At 39.3% G+C, this 21,489-nt stretch overlaps 1 protein-coding gene across 2 annotated transcripts in view; it reads left to right on the forward strand.

Moving 5' to 3' along the window:
• rad18 (RAD18 E3 ubiquitin protein ligase) overlaps positions 1 to 21,489 on the forward strand; it is a 237,007-nt gene that overhangs the window by 66,949 nt on the left and 148,569 nt on the right. For both annotated transcript variants that reach the window (XM_059944408.1, XM_059944409.1), the window contains exon 7: positions 2,905 to 3,089. In XM_059944408.1, the coding sequence (XP_059800391.1) occupies positions 2,905 to 3,089 (185 nt within the window). The remainder of the gene's footprint in view (positions 1 to 2,904; positions 3,090 to 21,489) is intronic.

Below are 21,489 nucleotides of genomic sequence, written 5' to 3' on the forward strand. Positions count from 1 at the left end.
CACAAACATACGCAACTGGTGCTATTTAAAAACTTTGCTCTAAGCATGGTATTACGTCTAACGGCTACACTAATGCACATGACTGTCCCTTGTTCAAAAAAGTTCGCCAGCAGTCTCCTGTCCCAAATAAGCAGCATAGTGTCCCAAATAAACTAAGGATTAGTTTTTGTTCTTTAAGAGTTGTCCCAAATAAGCAGCTGCCCTGATTAACCAATGGCTCAATTGACCAGAATCCACTGTGTACAACTTCCACCTTTTTGCCTCTATCCACTATAGTTATTATATCCTTAAAGAGCTCCAATAAGTTTGTCAAACAGGGTCTGCTCTTCATGAATCCATGATGCCTCTGCCTGGTGGAACCATGCTATTTCTTCCTTAAATGTTAGCTCAAGCATTTTCCCAATTGCAGATATTAAGCTAACTGGCTTGTAGTTACCTGCCTTTTGCCCATATTCTTTTGTAAAAGGTATTGTGATAGTCACTGACTTATTTGTTTGGATCTCTCCAGATTCCAGAAAATTTTGGATGCATTAGACCAACACCAAGTTTTCAGTCTTTTCTCTATTACCCAAAATTAATTTCCCCTTCTCATGTTCCAAGGGACCTACATTCACTTTTGCCACACTTTCCCACTTTATATAATGATAAAAACTTTTACTATCTGTCTTAATATTTTGTGCTAGTTTACTTTCATATTCTGTCTTCCCCCTTTCCTTATTGCTTGCTTAATGGTTCTTTGTGCTTTTTAAAGTTTTCCCAGTCTTCCAGTTCCCATTATTTTTGGTGGCTTTGTATCCATGAACTGTTGGTTTGATGCTTTCTGTTATTTCCTTAGTTATCCAAGGCTGGTGGTCACCATACTTAATATCTTTGTTTTTAACTGGAATCTGCTTCTTTTGCACATTGTGAAAATCTCTTTGCAAGTCACTGTTCCTCAACTGTTCCACCATACAGTGTTCCTAGACTTCACTAGCCAGCTTCTCCCTCATCCTATTGTATCTCCCTTATTCTGCAAAAGTGATTGGTAAATCTGTTTGGTCTCCCCTTTTATTTTGGGAACTGTAATATGAAGAACTAAGATAGCATACTATACTGTATTGTAAGAAGTACATCTAAACAGGAATATGCAGCAGTAATTTAGATGTTAATTATTTGGGACTCTGGCTGCTGGGAAGGATGGGGGTACAAACTGGATCTCCTGCAGCTGTATTGGTGGGCACTTGGGAGGTGGTAAGGTGTGTTAGTGATGATGGAGAAGCAAATCAATGTGTTTCAGAGGGAAAAAGGTCTTCTGTGAGTATTGTGGGAATTTAATAATCCCAGGCAATTAGATAATGACTTGACTGGTCCTGGCATCAGAAAAAGTGATTGGAAATTTTGCCAGTGAAAAGCACAAGTACACTATTTTCACTCTATAAACTGATATTGATTCAAGTCAAGCAATTTGTATCAGTTCAGATTCAATGGTTAGTGTTATAATTCCATATTCACATCCTCATTCACTTAAAATTATCAGTTTATTCTTTTCATACTAAATGCTCAAGTTATTTGAAACTATATGAAAAATAACTCATTTCATTTCACAATAAACAACTTGCTTAAGCTGTGCTTTTTTAGAGACATAGAAAATCATTGAAATAGATAGCAGTATTATTACTTGTGATTTGTGGATTGTTAAACTGCTGAAATTATAGACCAAGTCGGACATGGAACAATAAATAAATAAAACAGGAACCTGGAATGAGCAATGACCTTCACCATTTACTTGATTAACGACCAGTTTATTTACTCATATAAATACTGTTCACATCACTTCTGATCAATTGCCACATTTTCCTAAAAACATCCTCTGCTTATAGATCTTAATTTCTTGTTTGCTCCTTGTGTGCTTTCTTCTTTATTTGAAAGCAAGTTGCTAATTTAACACCCAATGCGGGTACTGTTGTATCTTGGTGTCTTTTAACATCCGTTACTTATTTTACGCAGAGGTTTTTCCCTGCTGTCTGGCAACAGATCTTTTTTTAGGAGAACTTCCATCTCTGCTGCAGTGGAAGGGCCCTCCCTTTCCAGGTCGATAATAAATTTGATGAATCATTGACAATATCAAGTTTTCAGTCTGAGTATGCAAAATTGTAGGTACAATAGAGCTAATAGGGTGACAGAAAGGTGGGGAGGGTGTAATTTGGCATATTTGCTCACTTTAGGTTATGATTATTAAAATCTAATCTCACTACAATTTCTCTTCATAGTCATGTAAAGTTCATGAGAATTTATAATGCAGTACAAAGGTGCAAATCAAATTTTTTGAATTCTGCAAGTTTACAGGAAAAGTTTCAGGAGGCAATAGAATACATTTATTTTTATTGAATTTGTAAGTGGATAACAAGACCAATCTTTATTATCCTTCCTGAGATGGTAGCTATCTTCATTAACTGTTATATGCCACTTCTATGCTGTTGGTGAGTAGGGTGTTCCTGTAAATATTTACCACAATTAAAGAAAATCCTTCATTTATCCATTTCCCTGGTGAAAGATACTATTGAGTCTGCTTCCAGCATTTTTGGGTTATTGCATAGCAACTGTTAAGCTTATTAAAGCTACTGCTAGCCTTTTCTTTGCCATTTAAACCTGTACCCTCTGTTTACTTAAACTGTCGATGGAAGCTGTTTCTATCTGTATTTAAAAACTAATTGTTCTTAATCTTCTTTGGAGAAAAGTCAGTTTCTCTCATTTCTCTATATACTTCTAACTGCACATCCAATACAATACCATTTGTGATCTGAATTTTTTGTCTGTTCAGTTAAACAATAATAAACTTGCCACAATGCAGTGATCAGACATGTTTTTTTTCTTTCGGAAGTTATATCAATAAGATGTGTTTTTTCCTTCATTTTTCTATTCAAGCTCTATGAACAGAAGAAAACTGTTGCCAAAGCTGGTTTATAATTTGCTTTCTGACCGGGATCTGAAAAAGAAGTTGAAGGAGTTTGGACTTTCAACTCAGGGCAGCAAAACACAACTGATTAAACGACATCAAGAATTTGTACAAATGTACAACTCACAGTGTGACTCCTTAAACCCCAAATCAGGTGAGTAAAACTGTTAGATTGCCAGAAGTTTAAAAGAATGTTCAAGTCTTCCTTTCTATAAGTTCGCATTTAATGTTTATGTACAATTACAATGAAGAAACTATGTAACAATTCACCCCACAAAAAATTGTTAACTTAATGCAAAAAATAAATTAGAATAAAAGATCAATTTTTGAATGTAACTTTTGGAAATGTATATGAACAACAAAAACCACTTGTGGAAAATGGTTGGGCTTTTACAACAATCCATTCGACCAACTTGCATTTTCATTGATATCATCAATCTCTATTGCCTCCAGTTACCTTGTGTGAACCTATCAATGCTTGGTAATCTAAATTACAAACCTCTTTTTCATGGGGTGAAGCTGTTCCACTTAATTGACCCTAGCTTCCTAAAATTTTGAGTTCTGATAGTATGATGGTTCACATTTCGTTAAAAATCTATTTTTCATGTAAAAGCTCCATAGTTTTTCCATTCAGACATTCAGATCGATGAGTAAATGGGTGTGGTAATCAGATTTTCTACTCTGTGCTCAACTCTCTGTGCTACCACAACAAGCAGAATTAGGACGTGAGTGTTATAGGTGGGATAATAAACAAGTTGAAAGTAGATGCTGGAGAAGTTAAAGTGTATTACCTTTGTTGCATAGACATGTAATAATCCAAGAGAAATCCAGAGTAACACACAAAATGCTGGAGGAACTTAGCAGGTCAGGCTGAGACCCTGTATGTTGAGAATATGAATACAAATCTTTGTGGTGCTGTGACACAGCAGTCTTGTCACACTCTCGTTCCCCTGAGCTGGAACATCTGATGATTAAGTGCTGACTGTTTTACTTTCCAAGAGAATTCTCCAAGATCCTGGCTGCAGTTTACATACTGCCAGACACATATATTGAACAAGCATTTAGTGTATTGAACGTCACAATTAGTGAACTGGAAACAGCCTACCCTGACGTCTTTCAAATCATTGTCAGGGACTTCAGTCAAGCTTGCTTGAAGAAGACACTGCTGAATTATCATTAACATATCATCGACAGCACCAGTAGGTCCTAACACACTTGGCACAGTTACATTATGATTAAGAATCCCTGTTGTTCCATGCCTAGACTGGATATCAGGAAATTTGTTCACTTAAGTTGTTCTCTTCCTACTTGCATAGAGGCAGAAGCTAAAGGGCAAGGCTGCAGACATAAGGGCAGCAAAGAGATGGTTGTGGGAATCTGAGCGGGTATGGGATTGCCTCAAGTCAGTAGACTGGGTTGTGTTCAAAAGCTTCTGAGGTTCTGAACAAATACACCACAGTTGTCACAGATTTAATAAAAACAGTTGGAGACAAGTATGTTGCCACAAAATCATACAGTCTTCCTTAGCCAGAAGCTTGGATGGACCATGAGATCCACAATCTGCAGAGAGCCAGATCAGTGACATTCAGGTCTGACCACCAAGTTAAATACAAGAGGTCCAGGTAGAATCTCTGGAAAGCAATCTCACATGCGAAGTGGCAATTCTGGACCAAACTTGAATGTTGGTCAGCTGTGGCAGGGCTTGAATTGTTAGCTCCTACAAATTGAAGCTAAGTGACATAGGTGACAACAAGCTTCACTCCCAGACGAGCTGAATGCGTTTTATGTTTGCTTTGACCATCAAAACATGGAGATACCTTCATGAACACCCACAGCCTCCGATGATCCTGTGATTTCACTCTCTGAGACCACCATAAGAGCATTCTTCAGGGAGATGAATCCATGGAAAGTGTCCAGCCCAGACAGTGTACCTGGTTAAGTGCTCAATACCTGTGCTGACCAACTGACTGGAGCATTCATGATATCTTTAACCTCTCAATTTGGTAGTCTGAGTTAACCACCTGCTTCAAGCAAGTTTCATTTATTCTGGTGCCTGAGAAGAATGTGGTAACCTGTTTCAGTGACTATTGTCCAGTAGCACTTAGATCCATAGAGGTGAAGCTGGTAATGAAACATCAGCCCCTGCCTGAAAATGAACTTGGATTCGCTTCAATTTGCCTGACATCCCAGTCCCAGACTTTTCCAAAAAGCAAAGCAACCTCTCTACATCCACACTGAAGACTGCTCAAAGTTTTTATCTTTGAGGTTTTAACCTGGGCCTAGTAGAATGATGCAGCTTTAAAGAAGGCAAGACAGCAGCTATGTTCCAGTATGAGTTTGAGGAAATTTGATTCGTCACCTAAAACACTCAAAAATGTCTACAGATGTACCTTGGAGAGCATTCTGACAGGCTGCATCACCGTCTGGTATGGGGGAGATGGAATTACAGCATAGGATCAAAAGAAACCTCAGAAAGTTGTAAAATTAGCCGGTTCCTTCATGAACACTAGCCTTTGTAGTATCCAAGACATCTTCAAGGAGTGGTGCCTCAGAAAGGCGGCATCCGTTATTAAGAACCCCCATCTCATAGGAGATGCTCTCTTCTCATTGTTGCCATCAGAAAGGAGGTACAGAAGCCTGAAGGCGCGCACAATGATTCAGGGACAGCTTCTTCCCTCTGTCGTCTGATTTCTAAATGGACATTGAACCCATGAATGCTACCTCACTTTATTATTTCTGTTTTGCACTATTTTTAATTTAACTAGTTAATATACATATATATTCTTATTGTAACTAATTAATTTATTCTATGTTTATTATGTATTGCATTGCACTATTGCTGCTAAATTAACGAATTTCCCAACATATGCCAGTAATACTAAACCTGATTCTGATCTATTTCATTCAAGCCCGATCACACTCTTCTAAACTTCACCTCATAAACCATGGCGTGTCTAATAAGGCAAACTCTCTCATTAGAAAGGAATAATGTATTAAGGAACAAAATTAAGCTCTGCCTGAAAGTTGGGAGATTTTTATCACTGGTGAGATCATGTCCAGTTCAAACTATAATTATTAATAAGTGGCAGCAATTAAAAAGAACTTGGCCTCAATCTTCTGAAAACACATTGGAGTTGTTTATATAATTTGAGGGAAGGAGGGAGGAAGACAATAACCTACAAATAAATCCAAATGAAGTGATATTTCTTCTTTGATTATTTACATTGGTACTTACTTGCATCTATCTAAATCAAGAGTCACTCGTCCCATGGCAGTGCAGGTTTTTAGATGTCTTTAACGTTACAGTGCCAGTTCATAGATACAATTGAGGAGTAAAATAATGTTGTGATATTAACTAACAAGAGAAAATCTGCAGATGCTGGAAATCCAAGCAACACACACAAAGTGCTGGAGGAACTCAGCAGGCCAGGCAGCATTTATGGAAAAGAGTAAAGTTGACATTTCGGGCCGAGACCCTTCAGCAGGATATTGTGATTTTAACTTATGACTAAATACACACGTCTTTTTATTTTTTAATTTGCTGCACACAGAACTCCAGATCAAAAAACTGTTTTCACTTATAGATGTCGCATGGTGTAAAGGCAAATATCAGATGTGCTTCGTTATTCTCTACTTAACATGAACACATCATAAACAAGTGGATATTAGGCTTACTGGGTATGAAGAATCTTAAGTTAAATTTCCATTTTATAATGTGGGATTCATAAACCTGCTACTATTTAAGAAGCACATTCTAATGTTTAATCCGCTTTTGATTACAGCTGTTGATTTTTAGCGGGTGGGACAAATTCCATTTATATTATTAGAGATTATAGGCTTGCATTCCACACATCTGCTTTTCTGTGTAAATCATACACTGATGCGTGTTACCTATTCATTGGTTGCACTAGATATTCCCTTCAGTATAATTGGCTGGAGGTGGGACTTCGAGGACGAAGTAAGTGAGAAGGCAGGTGTACATGCAACCAAGAAATATCAGTTTAGCCATCAGGATAGCCATGTTTATAGTAAAAGTGCAGACAGGGCCACTGCTTTAAATTGCATGTATTTCAATGCATTTAGCTGAACAGGGAAGGTGGATGAACTGAGGGTGTGGATTACCTATAGGGGGAGTGAGAATGTAGCCATAACAGAAATGTGGCTGAGAGAAGGGTGCGACTGGCAGCTTAGTGTTCCGGATACCAATGTTTTCAGCATGAGAGAGGACCACATGGATTAAGAGTGGAGAGGGTGATGCCTTTTTGATTAGGGAGAAATTAACAACAGTGCCTAGAGAGGATATTCTTAAGGGATTTTTTTAATGATGCCACTTCTGTAGGACTTAGAAATGCAAAGTTTACAGTCACCTTGGTAGGTCTATATTATAGACCTAGAGGAACCGATATGTCAAGATGTTGTACGTAGTTGTGAGGATACTAGGTTAGTGCTAGAAGGAGGTATCGATTTCCCTGGTGTTAACTAGGCCACCAGGGCTTGGATAGAGGTGGAATATGTGTAGTGCATCCAAGATAGTTCCTCACTCACTATATGGAGGAACTTACTGGGGAAGGAGCAAAACTGCATTCCACTTGGGGAGTGAAGCAGTCCAAGTAACTGAAGTGGCAGTTGAGAACACTTTGTGTCCAGTAACCCCAATTCTGTTAGTTTTAAAATAATTATGGAAAAAGATTCTTAAGCGCAGCTTCAAGACCATATAAAATTTGCTGATGACACCACTGTTATGGGCCGTATCAAAGGTGGAGATAAATCAGCATACTGATGCTGATTGAAAATTAAGCTGAGTGGTACTCTCTCACTCAGTGTTAGCAAGGCCAAGGAACTGATTATAGACTTAAAGAAAGGAAAATCAGAGGTCCTTAAGCCAGTACTTGTCGGAGGATCAGAGGTGTAGAGGATCAGTAACTTAAGTTCCTCGTTGTCACTATCTTAGAGGACCTGCCCTGGACAAATCATATAAATGTAATTGCAAAGAAAGCACAACAGCACCTCTACTTCATTAGGAGTCTGTGGAGCTATGGCATTTAATCAAAAACCTTAATTTGCTTCTATTGATTTGTGGCAGAAAATCCTCTAAAAGGTAGTGGATTTGGCCCAGTACATCATGGGTAAAACCCTCCCAACCGTTGACCACATCTATATGAAACATTGCCGTAGAAAAGCAGCATCCAACAACAAAGATCCTCACCACCCAGGCCATGCTCTTTCCTCACTGCTGCCATCAGGTAGAAAGTACAAGAGCCTCAGGACTCGCACCACCAGGTTGAAGAACAGTTACTACCCCTCAACTATTGGGCTTTTGAACAAATGAGGATGACAACACTCATTCTATTTCTGGTGTTCTCACATGTCATGCTCTCGTTACTTATTGCTATTTGTTTATATTTGCGTTTGCACAGCTTGTTCATTGATCCTATTTACATTTACAGTTCTATAGATGTGTCTGCAGGAAAAAGAATCTCAAGATTGTATGTGGTGACATGTACAGTATGTACTCTGTTCAATTTTACTTTGAACTTCGAGGTGGAACAGGTCCACGAGTTAAAGTGCTGAACTGGAGCTGGGCAATCCGTATCTAGGGCATTAGGCTGGATTTAGCTGAGGTCAACGGAGTGACTATTAAAGGCAAAGGAATAGCTGGCAGAGTGGGAGGCTTATAAAAGGGTCATATCAATAGTCTTGGAGCAGCATGTTCTTGAGTTAACCCTGGCTGACGAGAAGTAGCAAGGCTCTGGTCAGGAGGAAGAAGTGAAAATTGTGTTTTGGCAAATAAATCCATTGAAATATATAAAAAGTTTAAGACTAGGCTTAAGAGTCAAATCAGAAAGGCAAAAAGGGTATAAGATGGATTTGGTAGACAAGGGTAATGATAATCCCAACCGTTTTTTCAATTATTTTAACGGTAAAGGGGTGACAAGGGAAGAGACTAGGTCCTCATAAAGACAACATTATAACCAAAATATTGTAACAGAACAAACCAAGTGGTTGTAGCATGCACTAACGGATGGTATCACTGACTGAGCGATGACCATTCACCATGACACAAGAATCCATCTGTATTTCCTCAAGTAATGCGATGTGATCATTTATATCTAACTGAGAAGGCTTTGGTTCAATCAATGACTGCCTAAGTGATTGATTGTGAAGACATGAGGAAATTGCATCACGTGCTGCTGTGTTTGTCCTTGCTGCTGAGAGTACCAAAATGAATGAAGGAGAAGACTTTGAGTCGTGTTGGATTGAGAAAAGGTAGTCACACAGCAATAAAACCAGTAGATACATTTAGGATAGTGTAGAGGACAGTTTGCTCGGGAGAGCACGTGCAGAGTCGCCAGATACCAGCGCCAGAGCAACAGGTCAACAGCAGATGCCATCTCTCTGGCACTACATTCCTCTTTAGAACACCTGAAGAATAATGATGCATATGTAAGGCTCCTTTTCATTGACTTCTCTGCCTTTAATACCATCATTCTAAATAAACTGATTCCGAAGCTCTGGAACTTGGGTCTTAGCACTCAGATCTGCAGCTGGATCTTCAACTTCCTCACAGACAGGACCCAGGCTTTAAAAATAGAGGACAAGCTCTCCTCTACAATCACTCTGAGCACCGGTGCCCCACAAGGCTGTGTACTCAGCCCCCTGCTGTACTCACTGTACACCCATGATTGTGTAGCCAAGTTTCCATCAAACTCAATGTATAAGTTTGCTGATGACAACACAATTGTAGGCCATACCTTGGGTAATGATGAGTCGGAGCACAGAGAGGAAATTAAGAACCCGGTGGCATAGTGTGAAGACAATAACCTATCCCTCAACGTCAACAAGACAAAAGAATTGGTTGTTGACTTCAGAAGGAGTAGCAGACCGCACAACCCCATCTACATCGGTGGTGAGCAGGAGGAACAGGTCAAAAGCTTTAAGGTCCTTGGTCTAACCAAGCAGAGTCCACTGCCAAGAAGGCTCACCAGCGCCTTTACTTCCTGAGAAAGCTGAAGAAATTTGGCCTGTCCCCTGGAACACTCACTAATTTTTATAGATGCACTGTAGAAAGCATTCTTCTAGGGTGCATCACAGCCTGGTATGGAAGTTGTCCTGTCCAAAACCGGAAGAAGCTGCAGAAGACCATGAACATAGCCCAGCACATCACTCTAACCAATCTTCCATCCTTGGACTCACTTTACACCACACGCTGTCAGAGCAGTGCTGCCAGGATAATCAAGGACATGACCCACCCAGCCAGCACACTTTTTGTCCCTCTTCCCTCCGGGAGAAGGTTCAGGAGCTTGAAGATTTGTATGGTCAGATTTGGGAACAGCTTCTTTCCAACTGTGATAAGACTGCTGAACAGATCCTGACCCGGATCTGGGCCGTACCTTCCAAATATCCAGACCTGACTTACACTACCTTACTTTCCCTTTTCTATTTTCTAATTATGATTTATAATTTAAATTTTTATTATATTTACTTTGATTCGTGCTCCAGGGAGCACGAAGCGCGCAATCAAATATCGCTGTGATGATTGTACGCTCTAGTATCAATTGTTTGGTGATAATAAAGTAAAGGTACATTTTGGCATTTAAATGACTCTTAGATATGCAGGTAGATATAAGAAAAATGGAGGGTTATAGATTGAGTAGGAGGGAAAGGTTAGACTGATAGAGTAGTAGTTTTCTATATGTCGGCACAGCAATATGGGCTGAAGGGCCTGTAGTAGGGCAGTGATGAGATAATGTTTTTTCTCTCCTGAAAAATTGTGGATCTTTGAAACTCCCTTAAGGGATGGTGGAAGCGGAGTCCATGAATATTTTTAATGCTGAGGTAAATAGATTCTTGATAAGCAAGGGATAAAAGATTATGCAGGGCAGGTAGTACTGTGGGTTGAAGTTACAATATTGTCAGCTACAATGTCATTAAATGGTTAACTCCTATTCCTAATTTATTTCAGAATCAGGTTTAGTATCACTGGTATGTTTCGTGAATTTTGTTAACTTAGCAGCAGCAATTCAATGCAATACATAATATAGAAAAAGAAGAAGAAAATAAGTAAATCAATGACAGCAGATTGAATAGATTAAAAATTGCGCAAAACACAGAATATATATTTTAAAAAAAGTGAGGTAATCTTAATGGTTTCATGTCCATTTAGGAATCAAATGGCAGTGGGGAAGAAACTGTTCCTGAATCACTGAGTGTGTGCCTTCAGGCTTCTGTACCTTCTACCTGTAAGGTGACTTGGACAGGTTGGGTGAATGGGCAGATGCAGTTTAATGTGGATAAATGTGAGGTTATCTACTTTGGTGGCAAGAACAGGAAGGCAGATTACTATCTGAATGGTGTCAAGTTAGGAAAAAGGGAAGTACAATGAGATCTAGGTGTCCTTGTTCATCAGTCACTGAAAGTGAGCATGCAGGTACAGCAGGCAGTGAAGAAAGCTAATGGCATGTTGGCCTTCATAACAAGGGGAGTTGAGTATAGGAGCAGAGAGTTCATTCTGCAGTTGTACAGGGCCCTGGTGAGACCACACCTGGAGTATTGTGTACAGTTTTGGTCTCCAACTTTGAGGAAGGACATTCTTGCTATTGAGGGAGTGCAGTGTAGGTTCACGAGGTTAATTCCCGGGATGGCGGGACTGTCATATGTTGAAAGACTGGAGGTACTGAGTTCTGTAACTTCTCAGTCAGGATTGTGGGAATGGTGGTATTTAATGCTGAGTTTATAGTCAATGAACAGCATCCTGACTTTGTATTGTCCAGGTGGTCTAAGGCTGTGTGAAGAGCCATTGAGATATATGGATGAAAATACAGATAATTTATTACGTACTGATTCAAACTGTTCAGTCAGTACTGCCTCCCTTAAAATAATGAATTTGCTGTATTTTTTCACATTGGCACATTAACTTACTTAAGTGAAATTTCTTAACCATCCTAGAAAACGCGATAGGTATGTTAGATTGATGCAACACCCTGACCCAACTGGGACTGTGTTGTTTTCAGAGAGAAGTAAATTCGACGTTAGAATGTCGTTCTGTGAAGGGTGGGAATGATGAACACGTGTGGCTGGTTCTAGGAGCGGTGAAGTGTGGGAATCCAGACTTTAATGGTAAATATAATGGAACAAGTGGGGTTGAGATAAGTTGCAGATCAGGGTGTTTGCAGGGGAAGGGGCAATGATGGAGTAGATAGGAGTCATGGATGATGTAAAGTAATTCACATTACCTTGAACATAGGTCCAACTGGTTCACATTCTTCAAAACACTTGCTGCCCATTACGCTGTTAGCATCATTGTTGTCCTAAATGCTTCACTATCTCTGGCAGTGTTTCTCTGCCACTATCTCTGGCAGGGTTTCCTCTCGGTTTTCACTACTGTCAGTCATGCAAGTCCCAGGTGGACACTCAGTACTACAGTCTCAGCTGAATCCCTGAACTTGGAGGACCAGTAGACCATTCTTAGTCTACCCTTGACCTGTTTGTCATGGCTGACCCTACCAGGAGCCAAAGCATAAAGCTCTGACTCTAGCCAATGTAGCTGTCCAGGTCATTGAAGCATGCAAGGCTCCAAATCACGAGAAAGTTGAGGACCTCTTGGTGGAATACACTTAACTGCTTAGCAGAATTTGTCATTCTCCTTAACAAACTCACTTTTGAATCATTCCCTCTCTACAGGTCAAAAGAGTATGGAAGGACCCTTGCATGGATTCTCGTGATGTTTGTGCTTTTATTGGCTATATGGAACAGTCCTTGTTCCCAGTCTATTTTACTACCGGATCCCCCATCTCCCCTACACCACTGTTTCTCCACTGCAACAAGGTCTGCATCAGTGTAGTTTCCGGTATGAATGCTGAATTTGTCAATTTCATCACTTTGGCCATCAACCTCCATGTTGCCCTCAAATTCAATTGGGCTACATTTGACACATCTCTTACTTCTCTGAGTCTCTCTATCTCTATCTCACTGGATAGATCTGCCACTGATATCTTCCAATAAATCCATCAACTCCCACAGCTAAATTGGTTATACCTCTCCCCACCCCCCCCCCCCCCCCCCCCATACTTCCAGTAAGGATGCCATCATTTTCTCTCTATTTCTCTATTCTCAGGTGTTCTCAAAATGAAGACCTGCTCTCTCCTGGAAATGTTGCTTCTCCTCTGTCATTTTATTTCCCTGGCAGGCCTCCTACCAGCATTGAACAATGTCATTTTGTGTGTGTCTCATATGTAAATCATGTCAAGGTTGTGAGGATGAATCATGTGAGGAAATTGATGTAGTTTGACCCTAAAGTGGTTTCTTTTATTGATGTGTAGTGGAGAGTATTGACTCGCTGCATCACTGCCTGGTATGGAAACGCTAATGCCCTTGAGTGGAAAATCCTAGAAAAAGTAGTGGATAGAGTGCAGTCCGTCATGGTAAAGCCTACTCCACCATTGAGCATATCTACACAAAGTGTTGTGTTGTTGAGGGAAAAGAGCATCCATCATCAGAGACACCCCACCTACCCCCACCGCCTCCCCTCACCCAATCAGGACATCAGGGCATGTTCTCTTCAGGACTCTCACTACTTGGTGAGGAACAGATATCACACTGCAACCATCAGGCTCTTGAACCAAAGGGGATAATTTCACTCAACTTCACTTGCCCCATCATTGAAATGATCCCACAGTCTATGGATTCACTTTCAAGGACTCTTCATCTCAGGTTCTCAACATTTATTGCTTATTTATTATTGTTTTTTTTTGTATTTGTAATTTGGTGTATTTTGACATTAGTTGAAAGTTCAGGTTGGCCTTTCATTGATTCTATTATAGTTATTATTCTATTACGGACTTATTGAGTATGCTCGCAAGAAAATGAATCTCAGGGTTGTATATGGTGACATATATGTACTTTGATAATAAATTTGTGTTGAATTTTAATCATGCCTGCTCAACGAACAGACTGAATTTTATTTGCATAGTGTCGAAATAAGCAGTGTTATGCACTTCATGGTCTTGAATTTATAGACAGTGTGTAATCACTCTCCTGTGTTGTAAACTGCAGCCTCAAAAAGCCCTGCTTTCAGTTTTTGTTTTAAACCATGGCTGACCTTACATTGTTTGAAAGTTATCTTTAATTGATTTCTGTTTTAATCACCCTTCAAATAATAGATGTGACTTGTTTATTAATTTTGCGTTAGTCTAATGAATTCCAGATATTTGCAGCCTTTAAAGGAGAAAAACATCAAACTCAATCTTATTAATAAATTAGCTATCTATCATCAATGCTTTTTAAACTTGTATGCTGAGTGTATTGAAAATACAGTTTTTAAAATCGAGCATTTAAATTATGGAGGGAACCTTACTTAGTAAATGCTGTACTGTCCTTTAACAATTTGAGGCAAAAAAGCACTCTTAATGTGCCTAACATGATCTAAATGTTTTAAAGTTCATAAAACATTGGCTTGTTTAATTTGTTAATTAAGCTAAAACATATTGCTCTTAATCAAACAACTGCTGCTTGTTTGAAGTTACCATCCTCACCATCTTCAATGTGAATCTTTCAATGAACTTAGTCATTGTGGATTCTTTTATTGTACTGTTACCATCGACTATTCTGATATTTTCCTGATTAAAACAAAATGAATCGTATGGTTCTTTTTAATACCAGTAGTAAATGGAGCTTCTGCACCCCTCTGGACCACAGTATGCCCACAAAAGTCATATGTTTTGTGGGTGTACTGTGGTCCTGAGGAGCTTTGTTAGTTCGATTGTATATACATACAGTTAGATAACAATGAACTTGAAGAGTGAGTAAATTTCCAGGCAGAAAAGTATTTTCTCAGTATTAAGAAATATTGCCTTCTGATTAATAGTGATGCATTATAATTGCCAAAAGCTGTCTTCTATGGACCTCTAAGTTAGCCAAAGCTAATGTGCAACAGTGTAGAAAAATTGTTAATAGTTATAAAAATAATAGGGCTGTAATTGTGGGCTATTTTAATTTCCCTAGTATTGATTGGACTACCCAGGATGTTAAGGGCCTTAACTCAGGAAGATGTAATACTAGACCTTCCCCTGGAGGACAAGACAAATAACTGAAGTGGCAGTTGGAGCATTTTGTCTCTAGTGACCATAATTCTATTAGTTTTAAGGTAGTGATGGAAATGGATAGGACAGGTCCACATGTTAGAGTTCTAAACTGGAGCAGGGATAATTTTGGGGGAATTAGGCAGGACCGAACACAGTTCAATTAATGAGGCTGCTTAAAGGGAAAGGAATGATTATCAAGTGGGAAGCTTTTAAGTGTGTGATGTAAAGACTCTAGGAGTAAACATGTAGCTGTTAGGGTGAACGGTAAGTTAGGCAAGTTTAGAGAACCCTATTATTTTTATAACTATTAACAATTTTTCTACACAGTTGCACATTAGCTTTGGCTGACTTAGAGGTCCATAGAAAGATATTGAGACCCTGATCATGAAGAAGAAGGAAGCATTCATTGTGTTAAGGGGGTTGGGGCAAGTGAATCCCTTGATGACAATAAAAAGACTAAAAATGCATTTGAGGAAAATCAGGGGGGCAAAGAGAGGGTATGAGGTGGATCTGGCAGGTAAGATTAAGGAAAATCCCAAGGGGTTCTCTAGCTATATTAAAAGGGTACCCAAGGAGAAAGTAGGCTCCCTTCGAGATCAGCAGAAGATGGTGGGATTTTAAACAAATATTTCTTCTTTATATTTACTGAAGAAAAAATAGTGATTGCTCAAGAGATGAAGAACGTTTGGAGGTGTATTGGAGGACATTCATATAACCAGGGAGGAGGTATTTGTAGCCTTGCAGCACATTAAAGTGGATGGATTCTCACAGCCTGACTGGGTGCATCCTCAGTCTTTATGTGAGGCTAGAAGAGAAATATTGGTGACCCTTGTGGACATACTTGCTTCATCGTTAGCTACTGGTAAAGTTCCTGAAGACCATAAGGTAACTAATGTTCTGATGTTTAATAATGGTAGTAGGGACAAACCAGGGAATTAGAGACTGTTCAGCCTGACGTCATTTATTGGAGGGAACGGATAGACATCTGAATGGGAGGAATTAGCATGGATTTGTGAGTGATAAATGATGCTTGATGACCCTTTAGAGTTTTTTGAAGAGGTAACCAAAAAGGTCGATGATGTTGTCTTTTTGAACTTTAGCTAAGCCTTCAACAAGGTCCCATATGGTAGGCTTGTCTGGACGGCTAGGCCCCATGGAATCCAGGGAGAGCTAGTAAGGTGGATTCAAAGTTGGCTCAGAGGTAAGAAGCAAAGGGTGGTGGTTGGAGCTTGTTTCTTGGAAGGAAGCTAGTGGTGTGCTGCAGGTGTTAGTGTTTTGATGCTTCTTATTTGTTACTTATATACGTGATTTAGATATGAATACACAAAGCTTGATCACTAAGTTTGTGGATGACATGAAATTAGGTGTTGTTGATAGTGAAGAGGGTTATCGTAGATTACAGGGAGAACTTGATGAGTTAGGGAAATGGACTGAGGAGCTGCAAATGGATTTCAACTTAGAAAAGTGTGAACTGATGCAGTTAAGTCATGATAGAACTTATCCCAACCCTAACGTCAGATCAATCTAACCCTTACTTGCTACATAGCCCTCCATTTTTTTGACTCTCCATATGCCTATCTAAGAGTTTCTTAAACACCCTTAATGTTCCATGCTCCTCTATGTAAATGAAAAACTTGACTCTGACATTCCCCTATACTTTTCTCCAATTATCTTAAAAATATGCTCCCTCATATTACCCATTTCCATCCTGGGAAAGAGTGTCTGGTTGTCTACTCAATCTATGCCTCTCATTATCCTGTACACCTCTATCAAATCGCCTCTCATTCCAAAGAGAAAAGCCCTAGCTCGCTCAACCTTTCCTCATTAAACATGCTCTCTCATCCAGGCATCATTCTGGATTTGAGAACAGTGAATGGCAGGGCAAGGGTGGGTGTTGTAGAACAGAGGGCCATGGGAGTGCAAGTGCACAATTCGTTCCAAGTGGCTGTACAAGTAGACAGGATGGTGAAGAGAACATTTAGCTTGCTCGCCTTCATCAAGTTTGGGAGGAGGAACTTTTAAGTAGTTAAATGAGTCATTGATGAGGCTGCACTTGAAGGTTTGGTCACCCTGTTATAGGAAAAAGAGGATCCAGAATAGATTTATGAGACTAGTGCCTGGACAAGAAGGCTTGAGTTATAGGGAGAGGTTGGTTGGCCAGTTGATCTTTATTCCTTATTGTGTAGGAGATTGAGGGGTGATCTTATTAATGTTTATAAAATCATGAGGAGCATAGTGAAGGTAGATGGTAGCAATCTTTTCCATAGGGTAAGTAGCAATCTTTTCCATAGGGTAAGGGAATCTGAAATTAGGTGGCATAGACTTTGGGTGAAAGGAGACAGATTTAAAATAGAACTGAGGGGCAACTGTTTGATACAGAGGGTGGTGAGTACGTGGAATGAGCTGCCAGAGGAAGTGGTTGAGGTAGGTAGAGTTGTATATTTTAAGAAGCATTTGCATAGGTATATGCAGGAGCAGGGCTTAGAGGTATATGAAACAAGTGCAAGGCATAGGGATTAGATGGGTAGAACCAATATTTGGCATGGCTTTCGGCTGAAGGACCTGTATCTGAGCTGTATGATTCTACTATCTGCTTTTACATCACGTTGACAAAATATTAAACTGATGCATCCAAATCACAAGTCAGCATAAAGCATGCCAGTCATGAAAATTCTTGTACAAATGAAACTGATTAAAAACTGCATGCAGTAAGAGAGGCCGCGGAATAATACTCGCTGGGTGTAAATAGGATTTTTAGTTTAATGGGATGTTGATTTAACCTTTAGTTTTCACAGATGAGTAAGTGGTGACCTAGCTTGGGAGGTGGATTTCAATGTATTTGATTTACAAATAAATCTAGGAATGTTAAACAAGCGTTTTTGGAAATTGTAAAATGTCATTCAGTCCACCAGTTGAAGGGCTTTTTGTCTCCATAGACTATCTGTTTATCTGGCCCATAAGTTTACATTCATGCTCATCTAAAAACACTTCAAAATGTTAATTCCTAAATTCATTCTTCTGCTGTATGAGCTCACCATCAAAATGGTCATTTTACATTTGGATTGAGTTAAGTATTTTAGAACATTAACAGTGTACCGATCAACAAAATGGCAGTTTTAAAGTTTGTAAGGGATGTTTAATTGTATTGTGCTTTATTTTCTCTCACTGTGATTATAATCAATATGGCGCTGTTCATGTTGAACGTATTTAGCTTGCTTTTCAGAGAAGTCAGCATTATGAAGAATAATTTAGGATTAGGAGATTAGTTACATGCTAAAATAATTACTTCACACATGGATGATTTAAAAAAAAATGGAGAGCTTTATAGGAAGGAAGGGTTATATGATCTTGGAGTGGGTTAAGTGGTTGGCACAATGTGTTGCAGGTCCTGTACTGTGCTTTAATGTTCTATGTTCTGTGTTTTAAGATAGGTATATTTTTAGAAGCGAAGTTATATGAGAACAAAAGAAATAAGAGTAACATTTGGCCATATGGACTTCCAAATCTCCACGGTCATTCAAAAGGTTAAAGTTGATGTGATTGTTGTCCTCAGCTGCTCCTTCTTACCTGGTCACCATATGTCTTGATTTCTCCTGTTTCAAGAATCTATCAGCCTCACACACAGTTAATGACTTATATCTTCAACACCAAAGAGAAGAGAAATTCCTTCTCAGTCTTAAATGAGAATCTTTTTATCCTGATTCTATATACCCAATTCTAGATTCCTCCACTGGTGTAAGGTTAATTATAACATCAGAATCTTTCATCAGCATCATCTCTCATACTTCTGTAGACATTTCAATATAGCCTCAATGTACTTAATTGTTCCTTGTAGACTACAACTGTGGTGCTCCAAATAGCACTATTGGGTCATTCTTACCCTCGGCCTTTAGGCTGTATCAAGAGTCAACATAAAGCTGGGGAAATGATGACTCCCTCCTGTTAGACTGTTTGTGGTAACTTATTTTAAGTTCTTTTTACTTCTCTTCTAATATTTATATCTGTTCACTGTAATGCTACTGTGACACTGTAATTTCCTTTGGGATCATAGAAGTAATTATCTATCAACCCCTTTATCCTTGGAAAGAATTACATGAAATTTCTTGAACTGACTTTCACAGGTCAATAAGAACTCCAAAGGTGTATGCACTACTATAGGTGTGGCCTCACCAAAACTCTGCACAGTTGTAGCAAAGTTTCCATACTTTCATGCTCCATCACTCTTGCAATGATTAGAACCATAGAACATTACAACACAGAAACAGGCCTTTTGGCCCTTCTTGGTTGTGCCGAACCATTTTTCTGCCTAGTTCCACTGACTTGCACCTGATCCATATCCCTCCATACACCTCTCATCCATGCACCTGTCCAAGTTTTTCTTAAATGTTAAAAGTGAGCCCACATTTACCACTTCATCTGGCAGCTCATTCCACACTCCCACCACTCTCTGTGTGAAGAAGGCCCCCCCCCCATGTTCTCTTTAAACTTTACCCCTTTCACCCTTAACCCATGTCCTCTGGTTTTTTTCTCCCCTAGCCTCAGTGGAAAAAGCCTGCTTACATTCACTCAATCTGTACCCATCATAATTTTATATACCTCTATCAAGTCTCCCCTCTTTCTTCTACATTCCAGGGAATAAAGTCCTAATCTAGTCAACCCTTTTCTATAACTCAGTTTCTCAAGTCCCAGCAACATCCTTGTAAACTTTCTCTGCACTCTTTCAACCTTATTAATATCCTTCCCGTAATTCGGTGACCAAAACTGCACACAATACTCCAAATTTGGCCTCACCAATGTCTTGTACAACCTCACCATAACATTCCAACTCTTATACTCAATACTTTGATTTATAAAGGCCAATGTACCAAAAGCTCTCTTTACTACCCTATCTACCTGTGATGCCACTTTTAGGGAATTTTGTATCTGTATTCCTAGATCCCTCTGTTCTACTGCACTCCTCAGTGTCCTACCATTTACCTATTTGTTCTGCCTTGGTCTTTCCTTCCAAAGTACAATCCCTCATATTAAACCTCATCTGCAATTTTTCAGCCCATTTTTCCAGCTGGTCCAGATCCCTCTGCAAGTTTTGAAAACCTTCCTCACTGTCCACTACACCTCCAATCTTTGTATCATCAGCGAATTTGCTGATCCAATTTACCACATTATCATCCAGATCATTGATATAGATGACAAATAACATTGGACCCAACACTGAACCCCGTGGCACACCACTAGTCACAGGCCTCCACTCAGAGAACCAATCCTCCATTACCACTCTCTGACTTCTCCCATTGAGCCAATGTCTAATCCAATTTACTACCTCACCATGTATACCTAGTGACTGAATCTTCCTAACTAACCTCCCATGCAGGACCTTGTCAAAGGTCTTACTAAAGTCCATGAAGACAATATCCACTGCCTTCATCCACTTTTCTTGTAACCTCCTCGAAAAACTCTAATAGATTTGTTAAACATGACCTACCACGCACAAAGCTTTGTTGACTCTCCCTAATAAGTCCCTGTCTATCTAAATACTTGTAGATCCTATCTTAGTACTCCTTCCAATAACTTACCCACTACTGACGTCAAACTTACCAGCCTATAATTTCCTGGATTACTTTTAGAGCCTTTTTTAAACAAAGGAACAACATGAGCTATCCTCCAATCCTCTGGCATCTCAGCCATAGATACTGACATTTTAAAAATATCTGCCAGGGCCCCATCAATTTTAACACTAGTCTCCTTCACGGTCTGAGGGAATACCCTGTCAGGTCCTGGGGATTTATCTACTCTGATTTGCCTCAAGATAGGAAGCACTTCCTCCTCTTCAATCTGTATAGGTTCCATGACCTCACTACTTGTTTGCCTTACTTCCATTAACTCCATGCCAATTTCCTTAGTAAGTACAGATGCAAAAAAAAATTATTTAAGATCTCCCCCATCTCTTTTGGTTCCATACATAGCCGACCACTCTGATCTTCAAGAGGACCAATTTTATCCCTTACTATCCTTTTGCTATTAATATACCTGTAGAAGCTCTTTGGATTATCCTTCACCTTGACTGCCAAAGCTACCTCATATCTTCTTTTAGCCCTCCTGATTTCTATCTTAAGTATTTTTTTGCACTTTTTATACTCAAGTACCTTATTTGCTCCCTGTTTCCTATACATGTCATAAATCTCTCTCTTCTTTATCAGAGTTCCAATATCCCTCAAGAACCAAAATTCCTTATTCTTATTCACTATATTCATTTGCCAATATTCATTTCCCTTGCTAATTACCTGTGGTATTTATATGCTAACTTTGAGTTTCTTGTATGAGGGAAAGTGGTTTTCTCTAAACTCATTGGAATCACACCATTAAAATAATATTCTTTAGTTTTCTTCATGTACAAGTAATAAGCCTTTTATTTTCTCACTTTATACCCTGATGTTTGCTTACTTCCCCTCCTTGGAACTTTTGCAAGCAATCTGT

This window comes from Hypanus sabinus, chromosome 19 (assembly GCF_030144855.1).
Source record: "Hypanus sabinus isolate sHypSab1 chromosome 19, sHypSab1.hap1, whole genome shotgun sequence".
Lineage (NCBI taxonomy): Eukaryota > Metazoa > Chordata > Chondrichthyes > Myliobatiformes > Dasyatidae > Hypanus > Hypanus sabinus.